General features: G+C 34.7%; 1 protein-coding gene across 3 annotated transcripts; it reads left to right on the forward strand.

The window, feature by feature from the left end:
• The first annotated feature begins 531 nt into the window (after positions 1-531).
• On the forward strand, positions 532-5,884 carry LOC128228770 (uncharacterized). 3 transcript variants are annotated; one of them, XM_052940270.1, is made up of 7 exons: positions 532-666; positions 1,819-2,121; positions 2,221-2,509; positions 2,644-2,891; positions 3,565-3,660; positions 4,889-5,046; positions 5,376-5,884. In XM_052940270.1, the coding sequence occupies exons 1-7, from the start codon at positions 645-647 to the stop codon at positions 5,688-5,690; spliced, it is 1,431 nt and encodes a 476-aa protein (XP_052796230.1). In that variant the 5' UTR covers positions 532-644; the 3' UTR covers positions 5,691-5,884. The 3 variants fall into 3 exon arrangements, with proteins under 3 accessions (XP_052796230.1, XP_052796231.1, XP_052796229.1); XM_052940271.1 differs by having other exon boundaries at positions 538-657; XM_052940269.1 differs by having other exon boundaries at positions 568-702.
• The last annotated feature ends 17,384 nt before the right edge of the window (positions 5,885-23,268 follow it).

The raw sequence follows: 23,268 nt of genomic DNA on the forward strand, positions 1-23,268 counted from the left end.
CCCGTAGAGGCAGCGCCTTAGTTCATGTTATTTATTATTATTTATTAAGGACAGCTCAAACAGTGTCCATGTGGTTTTTATCAACCTGAAAAAGTGCTTTCCACGAGGCAGCAAATTTCTAGACACGAAGCAATACGCCGCGCTTTAAGCTAACTGACCATTGTATAGGATTTTGTTGTTGAACGTTCCGTAGAATCTAGTTTCAGCAACGTATTTCGTTTCGTAATTGGTTTCGATGCCATGTTTATATATTTTAAAACGCAATGTTTAGTCTGTCATATGTGTACTAAATATTTATATTAAAATGATATGATCCGGTCTGATTGACCTTGTTTTAAATCAGCTTTTAAAATTAATTGTTTCCTTTTCAGTCTTGATTAAGTGATTACTCGCGTATACATACGTACAATTACTTATCAAGTAAAGAACACACCGAATTAAAGCGGATCAACACTCTTCCTAACTTAAAAGTACTTAAACGAAACGGATATGGCGGATAACACTTAAACACCGACCTATTTATGCGATTATATTGTATTTATTCAATAAAACATCATTCATTAGAATAGTGTTTCTACTAAATACGAAAATAATTATAGTTAAATAACGTATTCAATTGGCAGCGGCATATTGTGCTGTTCGAAATGGATTACATTGGTATCATTGGTATAAAACGATGTAGCAAGACTAACCTTACTTATGGTCGTATACATTTTTTTATGAAATGACAGTTATTGTTAAAATATATTGTATAACGATAGACACAAGTATTTAACAAAGTTGACAGCTCAACGACTACACAGCACCGTTTTATTAAACATCATACTATATTTCTCAAGTTATTTAAGGACAATCTTTTAATATCTGACATAATGTCAAAGGCAATACAATTCATTTGAACTAATGTTTTTATTAATTTTATCATAATTATTATAGCTATGTAAAACATAGATGAAATTGGCGTAGTTAATTGTTTTATTTCGTTTAATAATAAAAATGTTCGTCTGATTGCTTAAACGGCCACAAAAAGGAGCTCCCCGTTGGCATGTATCATACTGAAAGAAATAGAACGACACATTGTACGTCATTACAGCAAATGGCCTATAGAAGCCTGATTTCTTTAGTCTTACGGACACGTAGCTACGTATTGAGTTTAAAAGAAAATAACTGTATGCATCTAAGAACTTTTTTAAGATAATGAATTGCGACGGAGGTGTTTTGCATGCATTTTTGAATATACATTATTGGGTACGTGTTATAAATGATTTCGTGCATTTAGCGATTATGCGTTGCACCATTTTAAACACACTGTCAGTGCAGTTTCTCTTGTTGAGAATTGAGCGCCTTTACTCATAGTATTTTTTTAATTATAAAAACAGCTTTCGGGTTGGTAAAATGGGCATATTGCTTTTTGTGTGTGAGTGTGCGTGTCAAGATAATTATATAGGCTTTGATAGTTTCGCTCCAAGAAACACCATTTATATAACCCCACCAAATTGACTGAAATTTCGATGCATATCTAAACATCATCCATTTCCTTTATTCATATTATTTGCAAATTATAAAAAGAATATTGTATGTGCTAAATTTACTTAGATGTAATGAATAAATGTCATAAGCCAATTAAGGTATATTAGTTTCTTTATGGTAGACATCTTATTTTGCGGAGTATCTGTGAATGCATGTAGTAAACAAATTCAAAAAAGTGTCATTCATTTAAAAACCTTGAATTTGAAAACTGTGAAAAATTTGAATTTGTTGGATTGTTGGTGTGAAAAAGTACACTATTTATATAATCTTCATTCTGGATCAATTTAGGGCGGCTGTTGTTACTTGTGAACCTGTTCATCGCATCGCAAGCGTTTATTTCTGACAACAAGGACGAATACCAAGTATGGCTGACAACAGGCGACGGTTCTAAAAAGCTACACCGAGAAGCGCCGTGTCGTAGAACCTCACACAGCAATGGTTACAGCGTTTGGGTGGACCGGTCGAAACGTCGACAATTCATTGAAGGCTTTGGCGCATCCCTTACTAACGCGGCCGCATATGTCATCTATCATAGCCCGAATCGACATACAATTATGAGGGATCTCTTTGGGAAAGGAGTAAACGACCTTGGTAAACATTGTTTCGAATAAACCATTGTATCAATATTTTTAAAAACTAATCAAAGTTATCCTTTGAGCTCTCTATACTCAACATTCAAAACTATTTCAGGAGTAAGTTTTCTACGGCTAGTGATGGGGGCGTCAGACTTTCAGGGTGTCAGTCCATACACATATGACGATTTGGCGAACAAATACGGAAGGGACTTTGACTTGAATCATTTTAACATCCACAAAGATCATGCCTTTGTTATCCCCATTCTAAAAGAGGCAAAGTCTATAAACCCCGATATTCGTATTCTCGCTACCCCTTGGACCGCTCCCGCATGGATGAAAACGTCCCATAATCTATTTGGCGGCGATTTGAACGGCGGCTGGCACTATCTACATGCATACGCAAAGTAATATCGTTTTAGTGACATGTTTATTATTTGACAATGCGTTTAATTCATTTTCTCCTGTTTTCAATACTATTTTCTAGTTCAAGGCCTGTATGTGATTGCATCGAGTTGATATAAGTGTTTCCGTTTTCCAGATTTTTTGTCAGATTCATCAAGGCGTACCAGGCTGAGGGTATTCACATCGACTACCTGAGTCTTCAAAACGAGCCTCTTCTCTCCCGGAACGATTACCCAACTATGGTTATCAATGTAAACCTGATGAAAACATTTATAAGAGATCATGTAGGACCCCAGTTTCAGCAAAATAACATCAAGACCAAGCTGCTGATCTATGATCATAACTGGTCTGAGAGTTGGTACCCGGAACAACTTCTTAGCGATAGTAAGATTTTTTCTTCTTTTATGCGCATTGGCTAGAATGCTTTCTGTCAAGGTTAGGATAAATGACTGATTTAATTTGTCATACTATGATACAAACTATGTTATCAAACTATGAAGTGAAAGTCAATGTTTCACAAATACAACTATACAGAGTGTTTCTACCGAATATATGAACTTGGAAAGCCGCTGACTAACAGTTAAATTTATATACAGTTATTGAATTACTATTCCGATTTATGGACCACTGAAGGGGAAAACCACCGTTGAATATCACATGATGTGGTCCATAAAACCTCTCCGGAAAACTGTCTATAATATTATATATTATATATTTTACTTTTTTATATGTCCTAAATCGTTTTTACGAAATGACGTCACTGTCTTCTATGCTACTAAATTGTACATCACTTTCTATGGTTAAATCACATGATAGCCTCTCGACCAAAATATACTAAGCACACAACATATTGTTTTAAGTATGATTCATATTTATATGAAAAACTACAGAAACAAGCACAGTAGTCAAAAGTTTAAACATAAAACCCCGTTTAATGGCACAGGGTCAACGCTAAAGACATAAAAACAAAGCAAAAAACAAGACCGATGTTCTTCAAAGAAGGGATATGATACAAAATGGTGGGAATATAGTTTGATATAGCTGATTAATATTGCAGATAGCGTGAAGAAGTACGTATCTGGCGTGGCGTGGCATGGCTATGAAGGCAGGCATGATGTTCCAGGCGCATTTCACCAGAGGCACCCCGACATCGGTATCAATTGTTTTTCGTTTCAAAAATAAAATTGACCCTGAAATGAAGAGTAACAACCAGTAGAATTACAATAATGTAATTGTTATATACATGTTTATCAGAGGTAGATAAGTGCTTAAGCGACAATTTGGCATTATAAGTGGCGGATCCGTGGTCTAGTGGTAACACACTTGACTATCAATCCAGGGGTCGCAAGTTCGTTTCGCCGTCGCATCACTAAAACCACTAATAGTCTTCCGGGAGGGACTTTAAATGGGGGTCCCGTGTGACAGTGCTATACACTGGTGCACGTTAAAGAACCAGGGTAGCTCTAACCAGGGTTACTTTCTGTCTGTGCACTATGCCCCAGAAACCTAAAATGACTAACACTCTTAACGGAGCACTCGCCGAATGGGCAAGGCCCTAGTGCGAGTTAAAATAAGCTTACACACACTTGGCATTATAACTTGAATGAGCAACGCAAATGCAATGCAGTACTTTTAAAATGTTGTACACAATATCTGTCCGCTGTGTACAACTTCTAGTCCATTCAGTATCCAATGTGTACAGTTTAAATTTTATATTGTGTACAATGAGAGTTATACACACTAGTTAACCGTTTTTAATTCAATAAATCACATAAATAAAGACAGAATCAAGCTACTATTATTGACTTAAAAGTGATACGCTTTTGAAATTAGGCTAGCGGAAGGGACACAACTTCTATATCAATATGGATGAACGAATTATTTAGTTGTTATCCTTATATATATATATCAATATAATTTCACATAAGGTCATTCACAGCTTTTGTAATAAGTATCTAAACATTAAATAACAGCAATTATAATACCTACAAGTAATATATCATGCGATGTATTTTACAGACTTTTGATATAAGATCTTCATGTAAATCAATATCAATTATTTTAAAATGTTGGAAATTATAATGTGAACATTCGATAGGAAGGGATTTACCACAGTTTATAAGCAATAATTATTTAAAACTTTCGTTTGAATACATAGAATGTCTTTTTAAATAAGGTTGTTTTTAGTAAGACAATACTATTTTATTATATTCATCCGCCAATATAGTTAAATATGCATTGCATTGTCTTGATGTTTGTCATTTTTTATGATAACGTTTTCTATTTTATTAAAATATTTGACCATGCGTTGCCCTAAATCAACCAAATATTCTGTGTAAACTTTCTATGTATACTTGTTCTTTTTCCTCTTCTCAATATAGGTATGTATTTCACTGAAATATCGGGTGGGGGATGGGATACCAACTTTGCTAGCGTTCTGACCTGGTATACACGGATTATATTTATTGGTCAGACTCTGAACTGGGCTAAGGCTGTGGACCTCTGGAACCTGGCCCTAGACGATCATCACGGACCCAAAGTAAGTTAAGTCACTATTTTTTTTCTCAAACGAACAAACGTCTTTAACAACATTCAGTACATCAAGTAAATTCATTAAAATACTTTATGAATTTTATTGATGTACTGAAAACTGTGAAATAAGTTTGTTCGTTTGGGAAAAATGCAATTCTTGCCCTGTTAACTAATATATTTGCCTACTAATATACTTAATATATACTATATCTTATACACAGTCACCTTTTTGTTTTCGTCCGGCCCTCAAATTCCATTGATTATTATATAACAAGTATTTACAGAATTTTAGCCTTTATGGCTGACCAAACACAACGAAGTATTTTCATTTCTTAGGTTGGAGTTGGCGGCTGTAAAGACTGTCGGGGAGTTATAACAGTCAGCAACGGATGGTACACCAAGAATATAGAGTATTACGCTATGGGCCACTTCAGCCGTTTCGTTCGCCCCGGGGCCGTTCGACTTCAAACCAACACCTTTGGCTGGGATGATTTGCAGTCGGTCGCCTTCGTGAATACGGACGGTCAAACGGTGATCGTTGTGCAAAATCCGAGCTCCTCACGTTCAGCTAGCTTTTCGCTAGACTTGGACGCAAAGCATTACCAGTACCATAACCTACCGCCCAGGTCCGTTGTCACATTTGTGAAATAGAAGGGCAATCATGGGTTTTATACCGATCTCGCACGGGGGTGAAATACAGCAATGTTGTACTAGTTCAATTGCCTATATTTATTCACCAAAAATGATATATTTGATTGTTCATTTCTTAAGCATGCAAGCTTCTCCTCACATCCTTTTTTCATGATGTTGTAAAATGTATTTTTTCTTTAATAAATAATAATAAATACTCTTTAAACATTTGATGAATATATTATTTCGGAGTTCGCAATTTTCTTTTACGTTCAGTAGGTCGTATTCACAAATGTCCCTTGTCTACGTTTAAGACTTAGGCTCAGAAAACTGTAGCTCAGACTTTTATAGGTTTCAAAATATCTACAATGATGACTAAACATGGGTGCCTTATTGTAGACCAGATAGTGCTCCTATAACAGATTTTTTGCAACAAAATAAAAACTTTTCTGCAAGGGCGTTAGTGAATATGGACCCAGACCCATCGTCTTAACCCAGGTTTGACTTTAAAGATCGTGCATGTTATGTTCGTAAGTAATTACTGTAAGGTTATTGCAGTAGCCAGAAGTTTCATAGACAATTTTTTAAAATAAGATATAAAACATAAACTTGCCGAATTATTAGTGATACATGTACATCTGTAATCATGTTCTTTAATACAAACAAATACCGGTTTTTCCGACCAAGTATTTTAATATTATCGAAACTTAAATGCGGCGAGAACATGTATATTTCCAAGGAACAAACATTAGCTGTATAATCAGTTCTCATTAGGCGGCACACTATCAAAAATAAAATTGATTTCCTTACATAGATCAAACAAAATATGTGCATTACCAAATGATGATACAGAAAAAAACGAAAAAAAAATCCAAACCCCCCACCAACAAAACCCCCCTCCCCTGGACGAATTCCGATGTAATCGTTTAGAAAGAGTACGACAAAAACGACCTCCCAATTCCATTTGTCATAAAATGGTCTTATTTAGTGGATTGTACCGCTGCATGTGCATGTAGGCTGGCTAGTATACAAACTAGAGCGAAATTTGACAAGCACAAATAAGCCAACTTAATTTACGAGGGTTCTTGGAAAGGTAGCAGCTAAAGTATTGACTGTTGACTGAAAGTGTTTCCATATCTTCATCAGCTGTTGTGGGTTTGTTGCCGAAAGTCTGTCTTTTTAGAGATTCATTTATTTTGTAAATATTAACAAGCATACTGGTCAGAGAGAGTGCTGCTATACATCTGATGGTTTTGACTGAATCCAGAAGAAAAACTTTTGCACAGATGCCTGAAAGCAGAGTAGGTAAAACATCAAGAAGAGTAACCATAGTATGAATAACTGATGCTAATAGTCAGAGCTGTTTCCCTTACATCAGTAAACTATATATTTTGCTCCCAGAGAAACGGATGATATTAGCGTCAGGGTAATTCTGTAATAAAAAGTGTAAGGACATGTATTATTTGATGTTGTCGTCCTTGATTATATATGTTTTACGTTGGCTTTAACGTACCATTGTATGAACAGTTTTAACCATTTGAAACGAAGGTGGTATGAGGTACACATTTTAAAAGAGATTTGTATTATGAATGTCCATTTAAAGAGCCTTCCATATGGTAGCATATTGAAATGAATACGAGAAATCAAGTATAATCATTCGGAGTGTTTCACAAGAGTACCTAATGTTTTCATATAAAAATGTACTGGCATACTTCCTTGCAAAGAAGAAGAAGAAGAAGAAGAAGAAGAAGAAGAAGAAGAAGAAGAAGAAGAAGAAGAAGAAGAAAACTATTTACATAAGAAAAATAACTAAACTTTTTATCCAACATCATTCAAATAGCAGTTGTGTCCCTTCCACTAGCCTAAAGTAAAAGCTTATACTTCAGGCTAGTATACGAAGTCTTTGTTCTTATGATATTACGTTTCTAAAGTTATTTAGATAAAAAGTTTCTATTTTGTCCGTAAAATGATTCTTTCAAGCAGAAAAATTCTGAATTTTATATATAAAAACAAACTTTGTTAGTATTTTCTTGTCCCATCGTATCCTAGGTCATATGTTTACTGTTTCGGGATATTTATGTCCTTGCTTTTGACATACGGATACCAACTCAATATTTCTCCAAATCTATAAATACATTTTTTAGCAGTTGTGTCCCTTTCATTAGCATAAATTCAAAGACCAGGCCATGATTTCTCTGAACTTCGTAATATTAAAAGCATTACGTGGCTTTTTTTCTTGCAAATTTTCATACCTTTTAACTGATTTTGATAAATAAAACTTTTCAAAAGTTTTTCGTGATTATCAGACAGATAACTTCAATAAACAGAAAAATAATCACAAAATGTAAATATTTATCAATTTATAGAAGAACAAAATTAGTGACCCTATCTTAGTCGTATCATAACAGACTTTAGTAGTTTCGAGAAATCGGCCCCAGAGATTTTATCTTTTATAAAGCATTTTATTTCTTAATGATTTAATTAAACTTTAAGAGTGGATCTATCTTTCCTAATAAGCAGAAAAAAAATCGTTCTTTCCTTTGAAAGCAACCACGGTTAATAATCATCGGATCCCAATTACGTGCCTAAACATTTCCGGCCTTTACACTGGTATAATTCTAGATATCATAGTTCGTGGGTATTTAATACTCATTACACGATTAAATCACACTAACCACAAATTAACATATTTGACAAAATCTGCTAAATACTCATTCTTATATTGTGTTCAGGGTTTGAATTAACAACATTAGGAACTAAAACCTGAAAGTATCTTGAACAATTAGGCTGTTACAGCAAGACTGGTCCTTTTACACGAGTTTGAAAATCATGCAACTTTTCTTCACCTTTGATGCACTTTCCAATCGAATTGTATTTTTAATATAAAAAGAAAGATCGCCTTTAATTTAAGCTTTTTATAAAAACCCTATCAAATCTCTTTTACTTCAGGAATTTCATCAAACCATTATCAATTGTTTTTAATTTCTTGAATGAAACACTAAACCATTATACGTCTTATGGAATTATCCGTGTAAACCCACACCATTAACCATCAGTATAGTTATAACCGTGGAATAATGTGTGACTTTTATCCAAAGTTTAAAGATTGTTTTACCATGAAATAAAATAATTCGGTTCACACCCAAACCAGGCACATATTGTTAACTCAGGATTTGTATTTTGTACAAACTCTTATATATGCACTGTAATGTATGTTGATGTTACCCGACTGTACTCGAGTTGTAACACGTATATACATTAAACAAAAAATAACACAGAAGTACAAGAACCTAAATTTTATGTTGGTCTTTAAATGAATTCCTCGGAAAATGATTTTTTATGATGATAAAATGATTCGGAGCTAGTTCATCATTCGTTTTAAGTAATATTTTAATATTTTTATGTATGGAAAGTAAATGTATGTGCAAATCCTTTTTGTGATAAGTTAGAAATTTAAAGAAATAGAAATGGTCCACGAGGTGTTTTTGCTGAAAATGTTTCGTGTTTCGGATAGTTTAATAGCTTCAAGTTCCTTTTTATTCAATTAAGTACTAAAAATAGTAAAATACTGTGATCTCACGCAAGTTGCTTCTATGACCACACATTTTTTTTTTTTATTTTTTATTTTTTTACTTTTGTTTGTTTTGTTAAAGTTATTTGTTTTTATTATTATGTTATTTATTATTTAAGGCTAATGAAGTAAAATTATCAAAGTTAAGCCAATATACTATTGTAAAATGTTGATAATTGTAATGCATAACAATAACGTAATTTCACATTCTATATTTTGATAAGAGTCGAACGTCTCAAGTATTATAATAATCATAATACAGGTGACCTTTTGCCTGTCGGCCTGACACTGTGACTTTGGCATAAATGCATTGCTATATTTGGCGTTCCCACAATAAAAATGGCATTATTTAATGTAATGACTAAATCAGGAATCAGTTAAGAATTTTAATGCGCTCTTTCATTAACAACGTCCGTGTATGGACATATTTACGTACGTAATAACGAGGTTGTCTAAAAAGGATGATGCATAAATAGTAGACCAACGCAAACAGTAATTTGCTTTTGAGTTTCCCTAGTTTTGAGGTTTGCGGCATTATTTTGTTTTGCTTTGTCACGAACTGACGTCACGTTTTGGCACTCGCACGGTTGCCGAGCTCTGTTACAGAGAAAAGGGGATCTTGTAGTTGTAATCCTTTTATACTGGTTGTTAAAAACACTATACAGAGTAGGAAATAATTCATATTTGAGGAGGAAAACAATTATCAGAGTGTTAAATAAGTCCCAGAAAAGTATAATTTTTTATCCAAATATTTCGTCAACCTTAAAATTCTAATCTCGCCCACGGTCAAAGAAAAGAAGTACCCGTATGGGAATACTTCTTTCCACCATGCACTGAAAGTAATTTATTACATTTTACTACCATGGCCGCTCTGTAAAGCACGTATCCGTGAGAGAGAAAAAAAACACCAGCGCACAGGTTGGTATGAACACTTGGTTTCTTACACTTTCGGCCATGGAATATTTTACGGCAGGCTTTTAACTAGTCTTCGGTTGTGGTAACCACATTATAAAATACCCACATAAGTCTTGATTGACGTTGCAGAATATTAGTTTAACTTGGTTATTTGATCATATCGTGTAAGTCATCTTGAAAAGTTTACAGTGTGGATTTGCTTCTGGTATAGTCGAAACGATGTAGTTGTTTTAAACTTTTAATTCTTATATAATTGTGATTACGTTCATATATACTTATGTTTATGTGTATGTTAAAGTGTCGAAACGAATTTATTTGTGTGCCATAGAGTACGCATTCTTTATTTATTTTTATTTTTTATTATTATTTTTTTTTTTTGCATAAACAGTTGACCAAAGCAACGGGTGATATAGTAAAACTCGCTAATGACACTGGCGAAATGCATTTCGAACTCATTGCACTGTGAAGTGTCTTAATCGGTCTAAATCGGTCTCATATTTGTCTTTTGAGCATATGTATTTTTCATTTGTTGTTTATTCAACGCACCATTATAATGATAAGGACATTATAGCCGAAGTGCCGTCCTTTTCGGCGACTTCGAAACTACGCGCATGCGTATCACGTATATATTTTGCTAACAAACCTATCGTGTAATGCCGCTTGATCCCATTAAAAAGACAACCATGGCACAGTGGTAGGTATTGTTTGTTTTGTATATGAACATATGATATATGAGTTGTTAACAAGTCTAGAGTATGAGTTTGCTACAACAAACAGAAATCGTTCGATTACATTCAAATGTTGCTGTTTTTACAAATTTGCAACCTAAGAGAGTAAAGAGTAATTTGCGATAAAAATAATAATGTCGAGTTGTGTCGTCAGTAAAGATATGAACATAATAATTTCAACAGTTCTTCCAAACAAGATTCTCCTGATTGTGTTTTCATCTAGGTCTTACGGCCAGATTTTCCAGGCACCGACGATTCAATGCCGAGATATCTCAGCAGCTGGATATACATTGTAGGTACTACACGTTTTACTTTATGACAAACGGTAAAGTGATGCAAGTGCGGTCTGTCTGTACACTTTATATCATGAGGTGACTGTGATTTCTGTGTATAGTAATGATAAAGATTGTGGTCCATAAAGGTCTAGAGACATTTCCCTTGTGTCTTTAAATGTCCATTGTAATACGGGCTTGAAGACAAACGCGAAGCGTTTGTCTGTACAAGCCCTCTTACGGTTTGTACGTGTATGCAAGGGACTACTTCTTTTTTGCCGGAGTGATGGGCATTAAAAAATTTGGGCACCACTGAACCGTGAAAATGAGAACCAGAAAAGCTCGTCATACATTGTTCATATAAAGCGCGTGCATGCCGGCAAGCAAATTGTACATGTTTAGGGCGGGGTTTGACCTCTGTTAACCAATGAAAATCAATACGGAAATACCCGAGGTACATGTACTATCCACCTTCGGCACTTCCATAAAAGGAGTGGAGAACACATATAATGAATACACGTCTAAAGAGTACTTCTTTTGACCGGAAATTATATTTCATAACTCTGCAATAATAATACAAATAGGTGCGGGAAATCCGATGAACAAGTTATTAATTTGGTGTGGCCTTAATTAAAAAGTTACATATGTTATGTTGAAGTTAAGATGACCGGGCTATGGCTCGATTCAAGTATACCGAAATATATTGACAACTATGGATAACATTAAGCTCTATACACACAAATGATGAACTGAAAATACACATATATACAGTTTATTATAATTATGTAAAGGGGGTGGGCTGGGCAGGGATTTGAGAAAAAATGTACGGGCTACCTTCTCGAAAGTTGTAGAAGAAAAGGGAAGTAACAAGGTAAACGCTGACGTCATCGGATAGATTCTAGAGTGATAGACTGGTTACGGTAGTCAAATGTCCAATGTCGTGCTAGCACGACTTTCACTTTTGAATGTCCAATATCCAATGTCGTGCCAGCAAAACATTCGATTTTGAATGTCCAATGTCCAATGTCGTGCCAGCACGACTTTCAGTTTTGAATGTCCAATGTCCAATGTCGTGCCAGCAAAACATTCGATTTTGAATGTCCAATGTCCAATGTCGTGCTAGCACGACATTCATTTTTGAAATCCCAATGTCCAATGCCCAATGTCATGCTGGCACGATATTCATTTTTGAATGTCCAATGTCCAATGTCGTGCCAGCACGACTTTCAATTTTGAATGTCCAATGTCGTGCTAGCACAACATTCAATTTTTGAATGTCCAATGTCAAATGTCGTGCTAGCTCGACTTTCACCTTTGAATATCCTATGTCCAATGTCGTGCCAGCAAAACATTCGATTTTGAATATCCAATGTCCAATGTCGTGCTAGCACGACACTCATTTTTGAAATCCCAATGTCAAATGTCAAATGTCGTGCTGGCACGACTTTCACTTTTAAATGTCCAATGTCGTGCCAGCACAACATTCGATTTTGAATGTCCAATGTCATGCCAGCACAACATTCGATTTTGAATGTCCAATTTCCAATGTCGTGCTAGCACGACTTTCACTTTTGAATGTCCAATGTCCAATGTCGTGCCAGCACAACATTCGATTTTGAATGTCCAATGTCCAATGTCGTGCAAACACGACTTTCACTTTTGAATGTCCAATGTCCAATGTCGTGCCATCACAACATTCGATTTTGAATGTCCAATGTCCAATGTCGTGCTAGCACGACTTTCACTTTTAAATGTCCAATGTCCAATGTCGTGCCAGCAAAACATTGGATTTTGAATGTCCCATGTCCAATGTCGTGCTAGCACGACATTCATTTTTAAAATCCCAATGTCCAATGTCGTGCTTGCACGACATTCATTTTTGAATGTCAAATGTCCAATGTCGTGCCAGCACAACATTCGATCTTGAATGTCCAATGTCCAATGTCGTAACAGCACAACATTCGATTTTGAATGTCCAATGTCGTGCCAGCACAACATTCGATTTTGAATGTCCAATGTCCAATGTCGTGCTAGCACGACATCCATTTTTGAAATCCCAATGTCCAATGTCGTGCTGGCACGACATTCATTTTTGAATGTCCAATGTCGTGCCAGCACGACTTTCTTTTTTGAATGTCCAATGTCCAATGTCGTGCCAGCACAACATTCGATTTTGAATGTCCAATGTCCAATGTCGTGCTAGCACGACATTCATTTTTGAAATCCCAATGTCCAATGTCGTGCCAGCACAACATTCATTTTTGAATGTCCAATGTCCAATGTCGTGCTAGCATGACTTTCACTTTTGAATGTCCAATGTCCAATGTCCAAAGTCGTGCCAGTACAACATCCGATTTTGAATGTCCAATGTCCAAAGTCGTGCTAGCACGACTTTCACTTTTGAATGTCCAATGTCCAATGTCGTGCCAGCAAAACATTCGATTTTGAATGTCCAATGTCCAATGTCGTATGTTCAGCCAACTTCACACAGCTTGTGGACAATGCAATTTTACAACTGTTTGTTTCATGTTAGTTTAATCTAAATTTTCTAATTTTATTCCCCGAACCTGGGGTACAAGGGGCTTGATTACAATTGACTGGTGCATAATACTATCAACATCGAACATAATTCGCATTGAATCTTACATAAGGTGCTTAACATAGTTAAGCCTCGTGCGAATTTACACCTTTATTCCAATAATATCTTGCAAATCTTTAACAATCCTGCAGATTAAACTAATGTTACTAATCAGATATTGTAGCCTCGTGTACGTCTGTAGTAATTCAAAATAAAGATGTGCTATTATGCCAAATAAGTTATCATCGGCCGTTCGATGGCGGTAACTCTAAACCTTACTGACAAATATGTAGGCAAACTGTGTTTTTATTCCTTGTTATCGTACTCCTCGGCCAGTAGCTCTGCACCTTTGAAAAGTGTTCCCTTTAAGTGACACTCGAGTTCAAAATAAATACATACACATGTATAATGCACGTAACTGTTTAGTGGTAAACCTTTAGCTACTCACCAAATAATGCATGTGTGGAAAATATTTATAACCGATTACAAAATTGAAACAGTGTAATTAGTAGCTGAAAACGCACGAATATTAAATGACTGGTTTGTCCCAAAATATTTACAGTGATCAACTATCTTCTCATAAGGTAGATATACCGATTTTTCCGAACCTTTCTTTCAAATTAAACACGGTATCCTTATACGAAATATTGTTTGCGATAATTATTCATCCTTTTCGGTAAATTAAAACAACTGTATTAAGAGTGCATCTTTTAATACGCTTAGTGTCAATAGTTTGACGGGTGGGCTCTTCTCTGTTTGTTTTTTTTATAATATTATTGGATTGTTACATGTAGGTGCCACCATAGTTATCAAAAATATATCGCTAAACATCCGCACCTTTAATTTGTTGAAGGCGTTTTTCGCGAGAACACAGATTACTCAAGCACCTCTTGGTCTTTCACACAAACACGCTACAGAATTTCTAGTCCGAGATATCCTAGAGCAGGTGAATTGGTGTAGAAAGTATATCAATGTTTTTATTTTGATTTTCATTCCTTTATAATTCTGGTGTAACCAGCGTTATCGCGGCGCACAGTTCCTTTTACCAAGTCTACCGTAATCAGTCTATCACTCTAGAATCTCTCCGATGACGTCAGCGTTTACCTTGTTACTTCCCTTTTATTCTACAACTTTCGAGAAGGTAGCCCGTACATTTTTTCTCAAATCCCTGCCCAGCCCACCCCCTTTACATGATTATAATAAACTGTATATATGTGTGTTTTCAGTTCATCATTTGTGTGTATAGAGCTTAATGTTATCCATAGTTGTCAATATATTTCGGTATACTTGAATCGAGCCATAGCCCGGTCATCTTAACTTCAACATAACATATGTAACTTTTTAATTAAGGCCACACCAAATTAATAACTTGTTCATCGGATTTCCCGCACCTATTTCTTCAGAAAAGCAAAAAAAAATATTTTTATTTTTTTATCACTTGCGCCCGCACAATCTTAAAAAAATAGTTATTTTTTACGAGCACTAATTTGTTTAGTAGAATGTAGCCTTTTCCATCAAAGCACCGGTTAGTCTCAATCATGAAACCGCTCTAATTAGAGTCAATGAACGATATAGACCCGGATACAAGCGTCTAGATGATTGAGACTAAATTGGCAACATTTCACTTCCTGATTCTTGAAAAGTACGTGCACACATGACAATTCTACCACCATTTAAAGTTTTATTTTGGACAAATGTGTTTGTTTTAATTTGGCTTCCGCTTAAAGTAAACGTATATATACTGGGCAAGAAGTGCTGAATTTCATCGTGAATGACAGTGATTATCCAAAATTTGAATTTGGTTCGGACATGTTTGACGGGAATTCGGATGACCGTTACCTTGAAAAGACAGTTTCCAATCGGTCATCTATACCTACTACACCTGTCCAGGTAAAAACTTCAGATGTATATTCTAACTTCTTTAATGTTAGCAAATATGATGTATTTTTTGTATTATTTGTTGCCTTCAAAAACATACATTTCATGATTTATGCATGTTTGTTTTTATTTTGCTACAGGTCAGAGTATAGTGTTTATTTAATTCATATGCAATGCATGTACAGAAACAGAAAAATAAAGTTTGGCCAAGCACCACTTGTTTGTGTTATCATCAAACTGTTTCAGTAATGCATATTACATTATACTACAAAGAACGTTTATGTATAATATTGCTTATTAAAATTTCAGATTCCTCCGATGCAGCGGATCATTAAATTCCTGTCCCCATGAGGTAAAAAAAATGGTGTCAGACTGTGTGATTGGAAAAAGGTATTAATCACACTTTGTGTTGCGAATAAATGTTTGTACAGTTTTTAGATGTCCATGTGCATGTTTAAACTATATATGGAAATCATTCAAGCGTTAAATATTTATGCTGATTAGTTTTTGTCTATGAAAAAATATTGCATATTCTTGTATTTTTTTGAAATATGTTTTGCTATAATATTATAAGAAAATTGACACAATCAGTATTTGCAGTACAAAAGAAGTATAAGTGTCTTTTGTATTTCTATTACTTGTCTAAATTTGAACAAGATATCTAAAACATTAAGGAAAATCTGTAAGTTTAAAAAAGATAGGCTTTAAATTCTGATAAAGCCTAAAATCAATCTGGCGCTTTATGGAATGTTCTGTGACATATTTGGTGCTGAAATGGTTTACAATACGGTGTAGGATTTTTGTAAATTCTCTTCCAGAACTAAGATGGCTACCAAGGCCAATCGTGTAGTCATTGCAAAAGTGATAGCTGTAGCTTGCTTGCAAATGCCTTTATTTATTTTGTGAGTTATTTTATAAGTCACATTGTCTAGTAATTTCCATGGCATGAGATATGACAATGTATTTTAATGAGAATTATTTTTAACCAAGTTTTCATAAGGAAAAGTGGAAAACCTAGTTAATATATTTGGATATGCCATTGGGAAGGCAGGTGGCTGTGACCATTGGCGCTTGTGTCCATGCTTTAACTTAGCCATGCATAGTGTATTTTGGAAAAAAATAAAAAAGGTTTAAAAAAAACTGGAAAACTGTTGTTTTGAGTTCTCTCATATATTAAATATTTTAAAGAAATTTGCTTGATCTCAAATAGCATTTGTTTGATCTCAAAACTAATATATGTATAGAATTATCTTTTAGTGTTATCATTCTTTCACTGAATGTTAGCCTTGTACTATTTTTGTACACTGTTTAGTTAATAATTGAATAAAATGTTAGCCAAAGTGAGTTAAATGACTATATATATTTGTTCGCTCTCCGCTCGCTCCTCTTTTTTGCTAAATGCAAAACAAATATTTTTATTATTATTTCGCTCGCTCGCCCCATTATTTTTTGAAAAAAATCCGATGAACAAGTTATTAATTTGTTGTGGCCTAAATGTGTTTTGTTTGCTCGCGTCTGTGATTTTTATTTCAGTCGACCCACCAGAAACCATTGCCATTATGCCCATACCTTGCCCCATCTTCTGAACGGCTTCATGTTGTCGACCATGACGTACCGATTCCAAGTTCTGCTTTCCATCATGCATAAATATATAACCCAACGTGAACCCGAGGATCAGATCGTTTGTTCCGGGAAGGCGCGGTGGCGATTTACATTTAGTCAATACGTAAAATATTTAATACGCCTAGGCAGTTTAGTACCGCTGTTACCAGGGTCTATCTGCTGATGGTGTTTTAAGTGTACAATACGGTGCGTCTTTATGGTGACGCTTGGAAGGGTCTATAATGGTGACCCTTGGACTTGATAGGGACGACAGGTTTTCAACCACCGCGTCTCCCGCCTTTAACATTAGCCGTGCAAGTTTTATGCCATCTTTCAAAATTAAATTATATAAATCTGTGGACATAACGGGTTTCTTTTTGTTTACTTTAAAGCTTTGGTACCCCAAAAGCAGTTCCCGCGCACACATGTTGCTAAGTGAACGCGGGTCCCGTCTTTTTATACTGGCGTCCGTCGATAACTAAGCACATACAAAATTAGGGACATAATATGCTAATGTAACCTATGTTTTTTGTCATGGAACGTCCATTTATTCATCCAAACACATGTTTACACGATATATAAAAGTTTGGATTAAGATAATAAATTGATATAACACATATATTTTACAGTTTATTCTAAGAATACCAATCCGTTATTAAGATGGAATCAGGATAAACATAATGGGGCGACAAATGCTGCATTCAGAGGCTCTGTTTTCAATGTGCCGTCGTTTATTGAACAGTTTTAAGTGCGATTAATGGATACTTCTTATAACGCAATAAGGTGTGTGCGGTCCCGATCGAAACGAAGTCGGCATTTCTCAAATGTGTGCATTTAACTAGAAATGTATTTTATTCTTTTTGTTATTTATCATTATATTTTGTATTATAGTTGCACGTTAAACATCGACAAGAAATATATACTCTAAGATTGTTGTCGCACAAGTTATGCAACACGAACACTTCTCAAATATCATATGTGCGCGCTAATGTTGTAGATTTTGCGATACAGAGATTACTTTCACTTTGATATGATTGCCATATAACATTATCTTCATTTGTTCATTTAAATATAAACATAAATGCAATTGTCGTTCATTAGTTTGTATGTGTTGATATTCACTGTAATTAATGTCTAAGAATAAAATTGAATTGAACAACTAGCTGTACATTGTTACAATGAAATAAAACTGATGCTTGTTATGAGATATATTGGCCCATTTGGACTGCCTAAAGGAGCGTTTGCGCTGTTAACGTCGACACTCGTCGAAGATGTCATGTTTATTGCATATTTATGATCAAATTGACTTGATTACTTACTAATTGTAATATCATAAGGACATTGTAGCTCGCCTGTTAGTTGATACCACAAAGAAAAAATATCTTGTTGTCGCCGTTGGCGGCTAGGGAAATACGCGCATGTGAATCAATATTTTGCAATTTAAAGTCCCTTGACTATCATTCTAGTGGACATGGCAAAATGACAGTTATATTTGACCGTACGATCAAGGTGATTTCAAACAGTTTTCAGTATGAGTTTGCAACTCGATTAGTCATTAGTCACAACCATTTCGTTTGCATTTTATATTACATGTATAGTCAGTTATGCTTACATGTGCAGACGAAAATCGTTTTTTGTTTGTTTGTTTTTTAGTATCATATTCGTCACTCTAAAAACAGTTGTGAGCTTCGACGGGTAACGCACATTTTTGCTACCACATGCAGTCAGTGTGCTAATAAATTATCTCACATTATTTTCTGTACGTCTGTTACTTAATGCCATTGGTCGATCACTTCTTGACAAGGTGGAGGCCTCGTGCTACCACATGCAGTCTGTGTGCTAATAAGTTATACCACAGAACCTTCTGTTCGCTTGTTACTGAATGTCATTGGTCGATTTCTTCTTTCTCGAAACCTTCACATTGAACGGAGAAGACGCCATCAAAGTTCATCGGTCCACAAAATGTGCTATTTGTTTTTCCACGTGATAGACAGGCTCACATGTTACATATTAAGTTAAACATGGCTGACCATGTGCGCTAATGATTCAATCCAATAATGAGTTATCGAAGAGCTATCGAATGTTGACCTATTAATATCTCAAGATCAAGCGTTACTAGTATCTGAGCATTTAATGAGCTAATTCTTGTTTATGAATACTTTACCTATGTATATTAATGTGCATTTTAGATGCCAAATGATTCCATATAATGTTATTGGCGCCGCACTGAAGTGCGCGCCTATTATGGAATGGGAATTTATTTTAGTTAGTGGTAGGAGCGGTTTTTAAGTTGGTTGACAGTTGAGTTTTACTGTTATTTTATAATGATTAAAAAATGCAAATGGGTGGCGATTGCATGGATGTTAAAAATGCTTTTTATGGTTGAATAGATAGTCTTCAATTTATCTTCAAAACATTATTTCGGAAGAACGACAAATAAGTTTAATAACTGTTCCCGATTCGTTTACGTTTTCCGATTGGTTACCTGAAATATCTGAAATATCATGTGCCGGAAATGTAAAATGTGTGGACCGGTAATTATGTGAATGGGAATAATTATGTTTAATGTTGTTTTGTTATGTTTACTGCATTGATTAACCATGAGGTAATCTTTTTTCTTTAATCTAATCGATATTGGAAATAAATGTTCACCTAACTTTATTTGTTAATGTGTTGAAGGTGACATTAGTAAAATTTTATTACGATTGTCCCCGAGTTGTAACACATACCGGATGTTGCTATTTTTAGAACCAGAAGGTATTTCCCCGCTATTCATAGGTCAATAATGGAATTTCTACATCGTAGCAGTTGGAAACTCGGGTGATGATTTTATCATGAATTAACGTTTAAAATAAGTAAACACTCAAAGTGCACACTGACAGTTGATTACGATACACCTAACAATTTGAGTCATTACAGTAAAACATGGATTATAAGTGAATTATACGCGTAAGAGAAGATTTTCTGTCGAAAAAAACAAATGTCAACAATCGGCATGGAACTGGGATATTCGTATCAAAGGGCTATGTATGTAAGTATCTTTGAGTAGTTTTGTACGTTGATGTGTTCAAAAATGAGTAGTTTTGTACGTTGATGTGTTCAAAAATGTTTGTTTTTTAATTTATCTTTGGAGTTCTTAAATCATTTTTATTTGCTAAATGTTAAGACAGCGTGTTAATATTTTTACATACATGTACTATAATTATATATTATTATAAATACACATGTTACATCTACTTATGCACCAGTCAATTGTCACCACGCCCCCCCCCCCCCCCAGGTCGGGGGTGTACCGGGGATAGCGGGGGAAAAGGACCGTGTTTTTACCTTCGAGGTGTCCCCACAGTGCGGGGTGAATGCGGTGGTGGGGCATGGTTACTTTGACTTTCGGTCAAGCCAACCCCAGGTAAAATCCTCATCATGCGAGGACGAACTGATGGTCAAATCCCTGCCATATGCCCCCGCACCCCAGGGAGCCTAGGTAAGGCATATTCCCCGCTATATTTTGCTCGAAGACAAAACCACCGCATTCACCCGGCACTGCAGGGCCACCTGAAAGGTAAAAACACAGCCCGTTTCCCTGGCTATCCCCTGCATAACCCCGGACCTGGGGGGCCATGGTTACAATTGACTGGTGCATTATGTACATGTTTCATATTTTTAAATGTACTTATGCACATTATTTATGTATATGATATGAGTATGTAATCTTTTATTTGATTGTTTTATCTTAGAAAAATATTAGACTTAAAATTTTGTTTAAAAATGATGTGTTTTGGTATGTGACTGCATATTTTCAAAATAAACCTGTAAGAAAAGACATACATGGTTTCGGGCTGGAAGCCACGACAGCTTTGACACTACAACATGTAGCAACATTCATTTGCTTGGTGTAGGTCTCGTTAAAACCCCGTACTGTTGTGACTTGATGGGTTGATAGATGTCAACAACAATGTTTCTAATGAAGGATTTTGAGTTCAATTTGCTAATAAGAATGAACATAAAACATGGTATTTCTGCCGTGTGATACTATAGAAGACCACAGTAAATCTTTTAGCAATCACCAATCATTTAATATTTGTCATGCTTTCTGCTATTATAAACAGAGTCACAAGCTTGTTATAAATCAGTAAACAATATTTCAGTAAATGCATTATTTAGTAAGTAGTTATTGTTTTATCAGTCAATTTGATGTGTGTTATAAATACAATTATATGCAGGGCTTTCATTAAAGGAAGTATATTATTCCTTAGAAATGGGTTAAAACTTTCAAAATTGAGTTCTAGGAAGTACAAAAACTTCCATAATTTTGAAGAAAACCACCAAAGTAGAAAGCTTGGAAATTCAAAATAGTCAAACCTTGTGTCAATATTACTTTTATGGTCACAATTTCAATCAGTCTTATGATAAAATAAAATAAAATGATTTATTATAATATAAGTCTTTGAATTTGGCAAGTTAAAGTTACAAATTACTTGATTTTTAACATTCTAATTGAAAAATAGTGGAAAAAGATATTGTATTCGGGAGATTTTAACTTCCACATTTCAGTGTAAAACTTCCAAAATTGATGGACAGGAAGTTTATACTTCCAGTTTCAAATTCTTAATGGAAGCCCTGTTATATGTATTGATTTCAAATAAGAGTTTCACTTTAAAGATGCTCATTTAAAGATAATGAACAGACACACAAAAACTAGACACATTTGATACTAATTGTATGAATGATTATTGTTTAGGTGACCTCTGATTTGTTTTGGAGATATTCATAATTGGGTGTCATTCTTTGTTGTCTACAGTTTTTTTTTATACATTTAAGGATTTTTATAATTGCTTTTCTGGTATATAGTAATTTAATGCAAATGAAAACACTCTTTAAAGTAGACACATTTGATACTAATTATATAAATGATTATTGTTTACATGTACTCTGATTCGTTATGAAGATATTCATAAAGGGGTGTTCTTCATGTTATTATACATTTTGGATTTGATTTAGTATTGCTTTTCAGGTATATATTCATTTAATACACAAAGAAATTATTTTAAGTGTTCAGTATCACTTTCACACATTGTTTACTATTATTTTGTGCATATTTGGCCTATTTATGCTTATATGTGCATTGTTGTATTTCAAAACCTTTGTGAAAAATAGAAACAGTTATTTCTTTCATGCATAGTCTGATACATATTCAGTTTGTATGCATTATTTTTATCATATTTGAAAAATTTGCCATTGTCTTATAAGACACATGCTATTTTTGTGTTAATATCACTATGAACTAAAAACATCCATTTTCAACTGTAAATGGAGAAGTTAACATAATAACTCCATTGACCAGTTTTTATGCAATTTGTCCAATTTCATACATTTTAGTATTATTAAACAGCTAAAAACAAGGCATGTTATGTTATAAATGCATTTCATCTAGTAAACAAAGTTCTCTTTTTATATAACAGTTCAATAATTATGTTCCATTTATGTTTGTAACTTTCATACGAAATGATAATGTTATTAAAGTACTACAAAACTGGTTATTTCATGTCACTTTTTCATGATGAATTCCCCATATAATCAAGAAACTTATTCTTCCCTTCAAGTTGTCATTCCAGCATGGTGACTTTGCCCCCTCCCCCTAAATGATTAGAACTGCAGTGTACAAGAACAATAACTTGCAACGGTAAAGCACAACAAGAGGAAGTGCAGTGCACAATGACTATAGCTGTATTTCAGCTAATTACAGAATTATTGCCCTTTGCCTCTTTTTCTTGACCAGAGCATTTCTTTCAAAATACTCATGGTATTGAAGCACCCTATTTCTGTCGTGTTCATTAATGTACCACACCCATAATGAAATGTTCAACTTGAAACTCTACAATTTCAATGCTTTAGCCTATGTTGTTAAGCAGAATACTACAAATATTTTGAGAATTTCATGGATGCGGTTCGATGCATTGTAATATGCTTGTTGGCCTTGACATTCCTTGTTTTTCAACATATAAGTAATGCATAAACTATTAAACGGCGCCCTTTGATGCTTTGCATCAATGGTCTT

This window comes from Mya arenaria, chromosome 3, assembly GCF_026914265.1.
Source record: "Mya arenaria isolate MELC-2E11 chromosome 3, ASM2691426v1".
In the NCBI taxonomy this organism is placed as follows: domain Eukaryota; kingdom Metazoa; phylum Mollusca; class Bivalvia; order Myida; family Myidae; genus Mya; species Mya arenaria.

Bases quoted from the DNA above. Each gene is read 5' to 3' on its own strand.
- LOC128228770 (XM_052940269.1), top strand. From the start codon at position 645: ATGGATTACATTGGTATCATTGGTATAAAACGATGTAGCAAGACTAAC. The intron at 703-1,818 runs GTCGTATACATT...GGATCAATTTAG, and splicing joins CAAGACTAACCTTACTTATG to GGCGGCTGTTGTTACTTGTG. The intron at 2,510-2,643 runs GTAATATCGTTT...TCCGTTTTCCAG, and splicing joins TATCTACATGCATACGCAAA to ATTTTTTGTCAGATTCATCA.